Source organism: Zootoca vivipara, chromosome 9 (assembly GCF_965207765.1).
Source record: "Zootoca vivipara chromosome 9, rZooViv2.hap1.1, whole genome shotgun sequence".
Lineage (NCBI taxonomy): Eukaryota > Metazoa > Chordata > Lepidosauria > Squamata > Lacertidae > Zootoca > Zootoca vivipara.
In genome coordinates this window covers 50487701-50499873 of record NC_142592.1, presented here as the reverse complement: position 1 = coordinate 50499873, position 12173 = coordinate 50487701, and the positions used below count along the sequence as shown (strand labels likewise).

Below are 12173 nucleotides of genomic sequence, written 5' to 3'. Positions count from 1 at the left end.
GGGGATGCCCGATTTAGATGCTCTGCTGCTCTGCCTCAGGCGGCAAAATATTTGGGGCTGTCCCTGGCATGGGAAGCAACTTTCCATTTCAGGGGGCAACATGTGACCATGTCTGCAAGCATATACACAATTTCCTGGGAGTGAGTCCCACTGAACTTAGTGGGGCTTGCTTATAAGTAGACATGTGTGGGACTTAGGGATGGGTAAATCTTGTCAGTAGGGCCGGGCAATATCTAGTTTTCATCATTGTGATGTATCGCCAGGTAAACATCACGATATACCGATGCATCACAATGTCTGAAATAAGAACGGAGCTATGCAGAGGCATTGGCTAGCTTCATGTTTTTTCCTGCATCGTGATTTTTGCCAGCGCCTGCTCTTGTACTTCGCTGCCCTCTGCATGAGGCAGGGGAGAACTGAGCCAGCAGAGTTAACAAGGGCTGTAGGAATTGAGAGAAGCATTGGCTGGCTTCACCGTTTCCCCCACATTCTGATTTTTGCATAGCACACACATCATCATCATCACCATCATCATGATTCCTGATATATTGCCAGGTCAAAAATTATGAAACTGATATGATGATGATATATTAATTTATACCCTGCCCATTTGGCTGGGTTTCCCCAGCCACTCTGGGCAGCTTCCAACTGAATATTAAAAGCAATACAGCATCAAACATTAAAAAGTTCCCTAAACAGGGCCACCTTCAGTTGTCTTTTAAAAGTGATGTGGACTTCAAACCAGTTTAGGACAATATGTTGATATATTGCCCAGCCCTGCATCACGGTTTTAATTTATCACTTTCCCAATCCTAAATTCTCACATTTCCACTTTGGTTTGCAAATCTTTTTTAACCCTCATAAAAATCCGTCAATGTCCATTTATCATGCAATACACATTTTTATACTCAAATTTGCCTATTATGGACAGTTGTGCAAAGCAGTTTCCCTTGGCTTTAGCTTTGGAGGAAACAAGAGGCTAAACAGCTCCCGTTTCATGCTAATTGGGCAGGTCTAGGATGCTGGAGAGAGGACCCCAGCTGTAGAAATAGCAATGGGTGCTCGACCCACTGCAACTCCAGACCACTACAACACAGACCTTCCCATTGGGAACTACAATTCCCTGGGAGAGGGGATGCCTGTTAACCCAGTTTAAGTCTAGGCTAGCCCTTCAAAACTAGCTGTCAGCCCTGTTTGCCTTAGCCACGTTTCTCAATGGCAGAAAGGCATTGGAAAGAGTTAACTGAGCCTTTGACTCAGAGGCAGGTGATACAGTTAATTATCTAGCCAGGAAAGCCAAGAGGCTGGAGGGTGGGGCTTGCAAGGCTGGGCTGATTAGAGGGCAGTTGGGTTGGAAGGAGATCCATGAGAAGTCAAGCCTAGAAGGTTCTCGTGATTGAGATTTCTGTTGTTCTCCTTTGTAGCATTTTTTTTTATTACTGCTCTTTTTAAAAATATTACTCTGCCTTGAATCCTACCTGACTTGGTCTCCTGTTGAATTGGCTTTGGACCATAAATATGACTCGATTGTAGCAGGATTGTTTTCACACACAAAAGAGGCAAGGAGAACAAGTCTTTTTTTTCCTACTGGCTTTCTTGTGAGATGTGCTACAGAACTTCTCTGCCAAAGAGTGAAAAAGGTAAGTGGATAGATCTCGCTCTCTTTTCCTGAAGGACTCTCAAAGCAGCAATGGGGAGTCTCTGGCCCTCCTGAATTTGATTGACTGCTCAGCCTATCGGCACCAGATAGTGTACGCAAAGGTCGGGGATGGTGGAACCTGTGCTCCAACAATATCTGCCGGGGCACAGGTTACCCATCCCTGTCTAAAAAAGAACATGTTTTAAAGAATCATTTGTTTACTTCTGGGTATAGAACCATAGACTTGTAGAGTTGGGACACCGAGGGTCACCTAGTCCAACTTCCTGCAAGGCAAGAATCTCAGCTAAAGCATCCGTGACAGATGGCCACCCAACGTCTGCTTAAAATCCTCCAAGGAAGGAGAGTCCACAAACTCCTGAGGGAGACCCGTCTGCTGTCAAACAGCTCTTACTGTCCAAAAGTTCTTCCTGGTGTTCACTTGGAATCTCCTTTCTTGCAACGTGATGTGTATACCTCTAAGAAGTTTGGTGCAGTAAAAGTATATCTGGCTGGAAGGATTGTCAATGCTCTTTTACTCCTAAGGTTTCTGCTGAGTAAGCTTGTGAGCACAGAGGTGGCAGGCGGACACTCGCAGCCGGGACATGGGGAATAGAGAGAGCAATACTGTGTAGACATTAAAAAATGGGGGAGGTACGCAAACTTCTTCAGTGTTAACTGCTGATTTGGTAGTCTTGAATTTTCTGTTGCAATGGGGGAACTCAAAATATGGTGTTTTACAAATGGGCCCTGAGGAGTTTGGGAAGTTTACATGCCAATCCCACTTCAAAACGTTTGAGTGACGCTGCTGTAAGCAAAGGCCAGGTGGAAACTGAAAGCTGCTTGAGGAAGAGGCAAAGTCTGAAAGCATTTGCAACAAAAATAAAAGGCCTTTAACCTCTGGCGGTACTGGATAAGACAGGCATATTTTCCTGGAGTGGTTTGCTGCTGTTATAACTCTGGTTACTTTAAGGGGAATGTATCACACCAGAAAGCAAACTTTCAGCAATCATTAGGTTCAATTTACAAACCAGTATATGGCTAGATGGGTCTTCCAATGGGGTGGCCATTGCTAAAAAAAAAGAGAGCATAACATGTAACATTTGCATATGGAAATGGCTATAATTTGACATTGTGGGAAAGACTAACTTGGATGTGCCTGCTACCCAAGAGCTCAGGGTTGCTGGGCAATGTCAAGGTGCCTTTTCTGACTCGGAAGGTGACTCGGAAACTACAACTAATCCAGAATGCGGCAGCTAGACTGGTGACTGGGAGCAGCCGCCAAGACCACATAACACCGGTCTTGAAAGATCTACATTGGCTCCCAGTACATTTCCGAGCACAATTCAAAGTGTTGGTGCTGACCTTTAAAGCCCTAAATGGCCTCGGTCCAGTATACCTGAAGGAGCGTCTCCACCTCCATCATTCTGCTCGGACACTGAGGTCCAGCACCGAGGGCCTTCTGGCGGTTCCCTCGTTGCGAGAAGCCAAGTTGCAGGGAACTAGGCAGAGGGCCTTCTCGGTGGTGGCGCCTGCCCTGTGGAACGCCCTCCCAATCAGATGTCAAAGAGGAAAACAACTACCAGACTTTTAGAAGACATCTGAAGGCAGCCCTGTTCAGGGAGGCTTTTAATGTTTAATAGATTACTGTGTTTTATTTTTCTGTTGAAAGTCGCCCAGAGTGGCTGGGGAAACCCAGCCAGATGGGTGGGGTATAAATAATAAATTATTATTATTATTATTTTCTCTCTTCTTGAGGTTCTTTAGCCTGGATCCGGACTGGCTAGCCCTCCCAATAGACGATGCCTTCCAATGGAGAACTGTCCTTTGACAGCTCTTTAAAAAGTACCTACCTTAAAGTAGGACACATGGCTGCCCTAGTTTCCGGTCGACGTCTCATGACTGTGGTCAGTTCAGTTTCAGTGTAGCAAACCCTCTGTGCTCACAGTCACTCCACCTGGATCTACTAGGGCTAGTTCTCCTTATCTGTGGCATCTCTCCTCTCCTAAAGTGCTTTATTGCCTCCTGATGCTCTAAAAAAAACATTCTGGGGAGGGACCATCATTCAATGGGATGTCCTTATGCATGTACTTGGTACATCCAATTAAAAAGGGAGCAGGTGATGGATGGGTAACTTCTGCTGGAGACCCTGGATAGCTGCTGCCAGTCAGAATAGGGCAGGGTCAGGCAACCTATAGACATCCAGATGTTGTTGGCTGACAACTCTCATCATGCCTGACTTTGGGCCGTACTGCCTAGGGCTGATGGATTTGGACTGACAACAATGGCCTAGAATGAGTTGGCATAAAGTAGGTTCCTGTATAAAGGCATTGGCTAATCTCCTTGACGTGATGCCAGTGAATGTCTTAACTTTACATTTCAGGTTAAAGCTTGGAATCATTGTTCCGCAGCTGGTCCTTCTCTTTCCTATGCTTGCTGAAGTGGGGGAGGTATTCCAAAGAGAACTAGCGTCAGATGAAACAACGGACCCATCCCTGAACACTCTTAGACTCCATTGTCATGCTCTTAGACTCCATTGTCAGAATAGAATTCATCTGGTATTGGTTGGATGAAGCTGACAGGTGGATTGAATATGGGAAAAAGGTGAGGTACCCTTCTGCTCTTGCTGAGCCAAATCTTAGTGACTCTCACTGAGTGGTGTCTTTTACTGCCCTTCGTAATAGCACAGCTACCCACCTCCTAGCCAGCAATAGCCCTGCTACTACTTTCATGGCCTTCTCCTCTGGGGGAGTCCAACAACACCTGGAGGGGAAGACTGGTCTAGGGGCTGACAAAGACAAATCACAGGAATTATGGGAGTTGTAGTCCAAAACAATTTGGAGGGCATCTGATTGGGGAGGGCCAATTTCAAAGTTTGCTGAAGACTCTTGAAAATCGAAAAGCTCAAAGCCAATGGTATCTGCTATCTCCCTTTCCAACCCCTCTCTGTAGCATTTGAAGCACTGTGCTGCCACAATATCATCTGAAGAATTGGAGGCTGCTTACCAGGCGAACCACAGAGGCGTTGTCTTCTTCCATGCTGGTACTCAGCTGTACGAAGTAAATTTCCAAGGTAGTGTATCATCCTCATTAAGGTAGGGGGTGGCGTCATGCCCTTCCGATCTCTACTTTCACAAAACCTCTTGCTGTTTTTGGTATTTCCACGTTCTACCCATCCCAGCACAAAAGCTTTGCCAGTTATGAGGCAGCACCTTCTTTCAAGAAAAGAGGAAATGATACTCTCCTGCGTATTCCTTGTACTAGCAAACTTGAAACGCAGTGTTTTTGCTTTCGGTATCTAGCAAGGTCTTGCTGCCACTCTGAGGCCCAATCACTGCCAGGCGCACAAAGGACAGAGTAAAGGGAGGAAGCGGCTGCAACGAATAGGAAGGCCAACACTTTAACAGAGGAACTGTGCCCACAACCAAATAACTTTAATTGTGCAGGATGATTCAGAACAGCAGCCTTTAGCAGGAGAGATTCCTCTGACATAACTCTTGACTCTCTCTCTCTCTTTACCACACTGAAGATGTTCCATGTAGATACCTCGCCATACAAAAATGGTGCTAGTTTCTGAGAAATTTAACATGTGTTAATGTAACGAATCACTCAGTCCTTGGTGCCATTCTTTATAGTAACGATTTCTAAGGCTCGAGAACAAGCTGTTTCATTACAATGTCTTCCTCTACATAACCTTTGTCGAGTGAGGGTGAGGACAACCAGATTTTTGAATGTGGGCCTGCTGTAATGCATTGTCTGGATGCAAACCTGGTGAAGTCCACAGAGGACTCTATTGCTGTTCTGCACAGAGGGATTTGCATTTGTTTGGATGTGCTTCCAGGCTGTCATTATTCAGCAGGAGAGATTCAAATGCATGCTGGAAACTTAGGTTTGTACAATTAAAGTGGATTAAATGCACTGCCAAAGTAGCACAACAGATCCACTTCAACCAACCAACCAACCAACCAACCAGGACTTTCTATATTTAGGAACGTGATGGGAAGATGCACTGAAAAGTGGAGTGAACAAATGATTAACAGGAAGATGTATAAAAGATGGTGCAAGCAAATCAGGGCTAGTGTTCATTGTTGCAAAAAATGGGTGGAATGGGAACAAACCCTCAGTAAAGACCTTTCAGGTTTTGTGCAAACAAATGGGGATGAATGGTCACTCAACAGGGCCTTTGGAGTAGCCCTGGTTTTTCTGAAGGTGCACAAACAAAGTGAGAGGAGCCGTATTGTGATCATATCTTAGGTAGAAAGCAGGACCCTGTACTGTTCAGTAATTCTCTGTAATTAAAATTAATTCTAAGCTGCTGGTGGACATGAGATTTTTAACATTGACCCACTACCGTTTCCCTCAAGAGATGGTCCAGAGAAACCTGTACTACCGAACCCGGAGAAGAGTCTGCAGGTGGCCCAAGCTTGTGCTCTTTGGAGGAGGACGTGACAATGAGACGGGGTATTGGATATGTTTTCATTCTCAGCCTAGCTTGGTCAATGTCTACTAAACTATGTATATTTGAGGGGTGCAAGATATATTGGTTTGATATTTGACTATGTGACTTAGATTGGGCGTAGATTGCCTTGAATGTCTCCTAGAGGTGGGATAGAAATGTTTCAAATAAACACCGAACCTAAATCAATGCACGCAAAGGATATGTGCAAAATAGGCATAGAATCCCTTTGAACCATGGCTGCAAGCAGCAGATGAGCAAAGTGATATTGCTTCTCTCGTGTTCCAATTTTTAGATTATGGGCCGGTGAGGGGGGGTATGGTTTGCAAGGTGGGTTGCCAAAAAAAGAAAACCAGGGCAAGGCTTCTAGTAGCTTTTAATAGAATGGGCCGCAGTTGCTGCAGCTTAACATGGCAAACTATGCACTTCAGAAATTATGCATCCATGCAAGTGATAGAACAATGCCCCTGTGTCTTTTATTTTTTAATCCTACATCTAGTTTAAGAGATCAAACATAATCCAAAAGTGCTTAATTGTATTGAAACTTGAGTTAGCTGCTGAGCAAGGCTGGGTATATATCTGTTGAATATTAGGGGGGAAGTATTGATCCTCCAACAATGGAACGACTTGCCTAGTTCAACAATGGAACCAATTGTTGCTTCCTCTTCTCCCTGTTATTAGATTGTTGTTTTGTCTCTTGTCTGCAGCAGTCGTTTTGAGTCTTCCCTTCCCACCCCCTTGTTTCCTTCAAGCTGGGATAAATCAGCATTGCCTAACGTAGGCTATAAGGTATTCACATTTTCCCCTTACTGCTACACAGCTGACCAAAGGCCTATATTGGTCCATCTAGTTCAGTTATGTTGACAATAGCTAGCAGTGGCTCTCCAGGTGTTCAGAGCGTGGGGGGGATATCCCCTGTCCTACCTGGAGATTCCAGGAATTGAACCTAGAGGCTCTGGCATGCAAGCTGATGTTCTGCCACTGAGCTATGGTGCTTCTCAGCAACTTCCTCTGAATGAAAAGGAGAGCCACCCATTAGCACAAGGAGAGTAAGAAATGGCTGGCAGTGTTGGCCAAAGACTAAACTCGCTTCCAAAGAGGAGCTGAGTTAAGTACCTGCTTGAGTGAATGCATCGCCAGGTGGCAGACAGAATATAGAGACTCAAGTACTATGGGCTAGTGGTAAAGTCAACATTCTAAAGAAACAAATTTTTAAAGAAAAACATGAAAATGAACAATTTCAATTGTTGTGAAGCAATTTTAAACCCAAAACAGGGTTTGTGTTGTTTCAGAAAAGTGATGTATGAATTTATCTATAGGCTGGAAAGAAATAGGGAATGGTTCATTTCACTATGATTTGTGCCTAGCTGGTGGAGATCTCTGATTCTGCTGAAGAATACAATGAAATTAAGGAACTCTTTCAGAAGACCATGGAGGGTTATGTTATCCACCGACTCCAGAGGATTCAGAACCCGTCTCTTTGGCAAGTCTTCCAGTGGTTCGTATTTGACTTCCTTCTCCTCCAAGGGATAGGAGATCGCGGTATGAGAGTCTCGAAATGGTTTCGTCTCTTTTGGTGGTGAAAGGGAGGGTACTACTATTATTGGCTATGACTCCTTACTCGACTGCTATTCCTCTATCATTTGGTGGGAATTCAAATCTTGCGGCCTGGTGTCACAAATATGTAGTTGGCCATGGATTATATTTTTGGGGAAGCACATTGATATTTCTTTGTCGTGTTTTATTCAAACAGAGGTTGACTGCATCCACCTGGGCATTCAATGCAGCATCAGCAAAGACTAGAGGATTATGGGGTGCCATTATCCAAAGGGATTCCATCTCACTCACTCCCATGCATGCCAGTGTTGGGATTAGTGTTTGGGATACAGTGGCCACCTAACCAGCTGCCTAGTAGCATCCCTACATGGGTTGGCGGTGGTGGTCTCAGGTGTTGGAGAGCTCCTGGACAATTGTTCTGGAGGAGTTAATTAAATATGTGACTAGTATCACATGTAGGTTGCCTCTGAAGTAATCTCTTACAGAATCTGACCACCATTCTTTCCAAGAATCCCAGCAAACAGAAGCGTTCCTCAACCTGATTCCTCTCCAGATGTTTGGGTCTACAGCTCCCATCTTCCCTGACCATTGGCTGTGTTGACTGGAAGCTGTAGTCCAAAATGTTTGGAAGGCACTAGGTTGGGGGAGTTTGCACTAAGTAGTCCAACAGAAATTGGCCAGTGTCTGCCTAGTGACCATAATCTCTACCACCACCCAGTTCAGCTATAGGAGATATAGAATGAGCAGTGAAAACTAGCTGTAAGTTATACTCCAAAGGTGAGACTGTGCAATTTGGAAAAGCCTTCAATCCACAGTGGTCTGATGATTCCCTTGTCTAGTGGAGGTGCAATTATTACTATTATTATTATTATTATTATTATTAGTACCCCGCCCATCTGGCTGGGTTTCCCCAGCCACTCTGGGTGGCTTCCAACAGAACACTAAAAACAGAATAAAACTTCAAACATTTAAAACTTCCCTAAACAGGGCTGCCTTCAGATGTCTTCTAAAAGTCTGATAGTTTATTTCTTTGACATCTGATCGGACAGTGTTCCATAGGGCAGGTGAAACTACCGAGAAGGCCCTCTGCCTGGTTCCCTGTAACTTCGCTTCTCGTAGTGAGGGAACCGCCAGAAGGCCCTTGGCACTGGACCTCAGTGTCCGGGCAGAACGATGGGGTTGGAGATGCTCCTTCAGGTATACTGGACCCGAGGTCGTTTAGGGCTTTAAAGGTCAGCACCAACACTTTGAATTGTGCTTGGAAACGTACTGGGAGCCAATGTAGGTCTTTCAGGACCGGTGTTATGTGGTCTCGGCGGCCACTCCCAGCCACCAGTCTAGCTGCCGCATTCTGGATTAGTTGTAGTTTCTGGATCACCTTCAAAGGTAGCCCCACGTAGAACGCATTGCAGTAGTCCAAGCAGGAGATAACCAGAGCATGCACCATTCTGGCAAGACAGTCCACGGGTAGGTAGGGTCTCAGCCTGCATACCAGATGGAGCTAATAGACAGCTGCCCTGGACACAGAATTGACCTGCACCTCCATGGACAGCTGTGAGTCCAAAATGACTCCCAGGCTGCGCACCTGGTCCTTCAGAGGCACAGTTACCCCATTCAGGACCAGGGAGTCCTCCACACCCACCCGCCTCCTGTCCCCCAGAAACAGTACTTCTGTCTTGTCAGGATTCAACCTCAATCTGTTAGCCACCATCCATCCTCTAACCGCCTCCAGGCATAAAGGTTTGCTTGGTGTAGAATTTGGATTTTAATGTAGAGTATATATAGTTACAATATAGTAAGCTAGTAGATCTTGGGAAAGTAATTATTTGACTACTCTGCTAGAAAAAAGTGTATAAAATTGTGCTGGCAAATGTGTAAACAGATGCTGATCCTTTCTTTGCATTGCCTGAGGGCTGGTTCAAGGAAAGGAGTTTTAATTCTTGTGTGCATTGAGTTTGATGTTGTTTTTATAAAGTAGATGCTTCTGTTTCTAGGCAGAAAGAGCAGATGAAGAAGATGAATGGGGGGGATGAGGTAGACGAAAGGTTCTTGTTCCATGGCACCAACAAACGCCATTTTCCTGACATCTGTGGGCAGAACTTTGACTGGAGAATCTGTGGGACCCATGGGACTCTCTATGGAAAAGGTACCAATTCAGAGCGGGCAGGAAATGTATGTGCATGTTCTCTCCATCTCATGTGCAATGAACCTGAGAGGAACACACACACAAATTGCAAGAACCATACCATACCCTAGCTATGGTCTGATATTAAGTCCTCAGCAGAATTTAACCCTTTCCAACACCAACCAAGTACAAAAAAGTGAGTTTGTTGAAAGTCTGCAGCAACGTGGAAGACTTAGGGGACCGTGGTGATCCAACTGAATATCTGTGATTGAGTGATCTCCTAGATCCACTTGCTTCCCTGCCCCTCCTCTTCAGAAGTCTACTCTCCACACCTTTGGGGTTGCCCTGTGCAAGTCACCAAATGGGCTGGTATTGGAGGAAGGCAGATAATGCAGATGTGTGAGCACAAAGGCAAGAGAATATCACAGTGAGCAAAACACACACCCTGCATCCAGAACAGCCTCAATGGGCTATTTTGGAGGGTTCCCCCCACACCAAGGGTTTCCCTGAGCCTGTTGATACTCCCTGTTGGGTGTGGATGATGCCATTTTGGCTACATGAGCAATGGCACTTGCAATGGAAGATCAAAAATGAAGGGAGTGGTCTAAAATGTTCAAGATGATTATTTGTGCAGCAGATTCACATTGGCTTGCTTGGTTCTTACAGACATCTCTTCTTTCAGGAAGTTATTTTGCCAGAGACGCCAGTTACTCACATGCATATTGCCAGTCGGATACCCACAGCAGGAGCATGTTTGTAGCTAAAGTTCTGGTTGGAGATTACGTTCAAGGAAATCCTGCTTACCTCCGCCCTCCAGCGAGATCTAACCAATCGAACAACTTTTATGATAGCTGTGTGGACAATGTTCTTGATCCTTCTATTTTTGTCATCTTTGAGAAGTATCAAATTTACCCAGCATACATATTTGAGTATCAGCCAGTGTCCCATTGTGTGGTCATGTAAAGGCAGCAATCTTTCTCTCCTCCTCCTCCAAACATGGACTTGAAATCCTTTTTATATATATCTAAAACTTAAAGAATTTCTTATTTAAAAGGCTACTGTGACTTATTTTACTTCTGCATATTAAAAACATTACATGTTACAATTGAACAACCCATATTCTTAGCTGGATTGTTGGCATTGCTTCAAGGTAAACTGGAGCGGAAAGGTTTCTGAGGGCCCTGTGCTCACATCAATCTGGCACCACCCCTGACCACTTGTACAATTGACCATTGCCTTCACTCTAAAGCAGGAGTGGGGGAATTGTGGCTCTTCAAATGTCATTGGGACAACTCCCATCAGCTCCAGACTGCATAACCCAAGTGTTTCCCAAACTCCAGCTTTTTGGACTACAACTCCCATCATCCCTAGCTAGCAGGACCAGTGGTCAAGAATGATGGGAATTGTAGTTCAAAAGTGACATGAGGCCCATTGGTCCCCCAGCCCTGCTCTAAAGTATAGCCAAAGGTGGCTTTGGTCCATAAGTCCTTTTATGTTCACATAAGATGGGCACAAGTGCCAAAAAAACATACAATGCAGGAACATTCTGTTCTAGAAGATGATTACATTTTTTTAAAAAGTAAGCTACTCCAAATTTCACATTTAGTTTTGCTTTGAATGGTTGCCACCCTTGTACTATGTTTCCTGACCTTGCATCCAACTGTTCAAGTTCATCAGAGATTTAATCAAAAATGTTCTTTAATGTTTGTTACACAAGACAAAAATTTGAGACAGCAAGTCAAAGAGAGATCCTCAGTCTTATACAAAACAAAAACCACAACACCTTGGCTCTGCTCCATCACAATAATAGTGGCAGTTGAACACTGACTTGAAACTACTCTTCTGAGTGGGCCTGATTGTCCACATTTGTCTTGGACAAATTGTGGAGGGTTGGCAGAGGAGAAATCGTGAGACTTGCAGAAAGATTACAATGGTGCTGTTACTAAATTCAAAGCTAAAAGATAACAAGGAACAAAGATCACTAAAACCAAGCACACGGTAGTGGATGCACCATTTTCAGTATTCATCGTGAAAAGGATACTCTGGATGGTCCTGCCACCTGAAACAAATGGAAGTCACACTTAATAGTGGCAACTAACACCATAAATAACCACAACAGCAACATCCCTCTACCTTGACCTCAGGCTTGCTATTGGTTTGGTCTACTGCAGGGGACGCGTGTGGCGCTGTGGGTTAAACCACAGAGCCTAGGGCTTGCTGATCGAAAGGCCAGCGGTTCAAATCCCCGTGACGGGGTGAGCTCCTGTTGCTCGGCACCTGCTCCTGCCAACCTAGCAGTTCGAAAGCACGTCAAAGTGCAAGTAGATAAATAGGTACCACTCCAGCGGGAAGGGAAACAATGTTTCCGTGCGCTGCTCTGGTTCGCCAGAAGCGCCTTA

At 44.9% G+C, this 12173-nt stretch overlaps 2 protein-coding genes across 6 annotated transcripts in view; one reads left to right on the top strand and one right to left on the bottom strand.

The window, feature by feature from the left end:
• The first annotated feature begins 1315 nt into the window (after positions 1 to 1315).
• On the top strand, positions 1316 to 10891 carry LOC118091003 (protein mono-ADP-ribosyltransferase PARP12-like). Of its 3 annotated transcripts, none has more exons than XM_035127527.3 (8): positions 1316 to 1640; positions 4020 to 4240; positions 4589 to 4709; positions 6001 to 6097; positions 6800 to 6881; positions 7460 to 7590; positions 9644 to 9795; positions 10457 to 10891. In XM_035127527.3, the coding sequence occupies exons 2-8, from the start codon at positions 4157 to 4159 to the stop codon at positions 10735 to 10737; spliced, it is 948 nt and encodes a 315-aa protein (XP_034983418.3). In that variant the 5' UTR covers positions 1316 to 1640; positions 4020 to 4156; the 3' UTR covers positions 10738 to 10891. The 3 variants fall into 3 exon arrangements, with proteins under 3 accessions (XP_034983418.3, XP_060135907.2, XP_060135908.2); XM_060279924.2 differs by having other exon boundaries at positions 1323 to 1640; positions 7460 to 7579; positions 9648 to 9795; XM_060279925.2 differs by lacking the exon at positions 4020 to 4240 and having other exon boundaries at positions 1501 to 1640; positions 5949 to 6097.
• A 563-nt stretch (positions 10892 to 11454) lies between these two features.
• Positions 11455 to 12173, bottom strand: part of AKR1D1 (aldo-keto reductase family 1 member D1) — a 36020-nt gene continuing 35301 nt past the window's right edge. For all 3 annotated transcript variants that reach the window (XM_035127526.3, XM_060279923.2, XM_088652233.1), the window contains one exon: positions 11455 to 11833. In XM_035127526.3, the coding sequence (XP_034983417.1) occupies positions 11791 to 11833 (43 nt within the window). In that variant the 3' untranslated portion in view covers positions 11455 to 11790. The remainder of the gene's footprint in view (positions 11834 to 12173) is intronic.

Coding starts and splice junctions, on each gene's coding strand:
- LOC118091003 (XM_035127527.3), top strand. CDS start 4,157: ATGCTCTTAGACTCCATTGTCAGAATAGAATTCATCTGGTATTGGTTG. Junction 6,098..6,799: donor GGACGTGACAATGAGACGGG/GTATTGGATATG, acceptor TCTTGTCTGCAG/CAGTCGTTTTGAGTCTTCCC. Junction 7,591..9,643: donor CTTTGGCAAGTCTTCCAGTG/GTTCGTATTTGA, acceptor TTCTGTTTCTAG/GCAGAAAGAGCAGATGAAGA.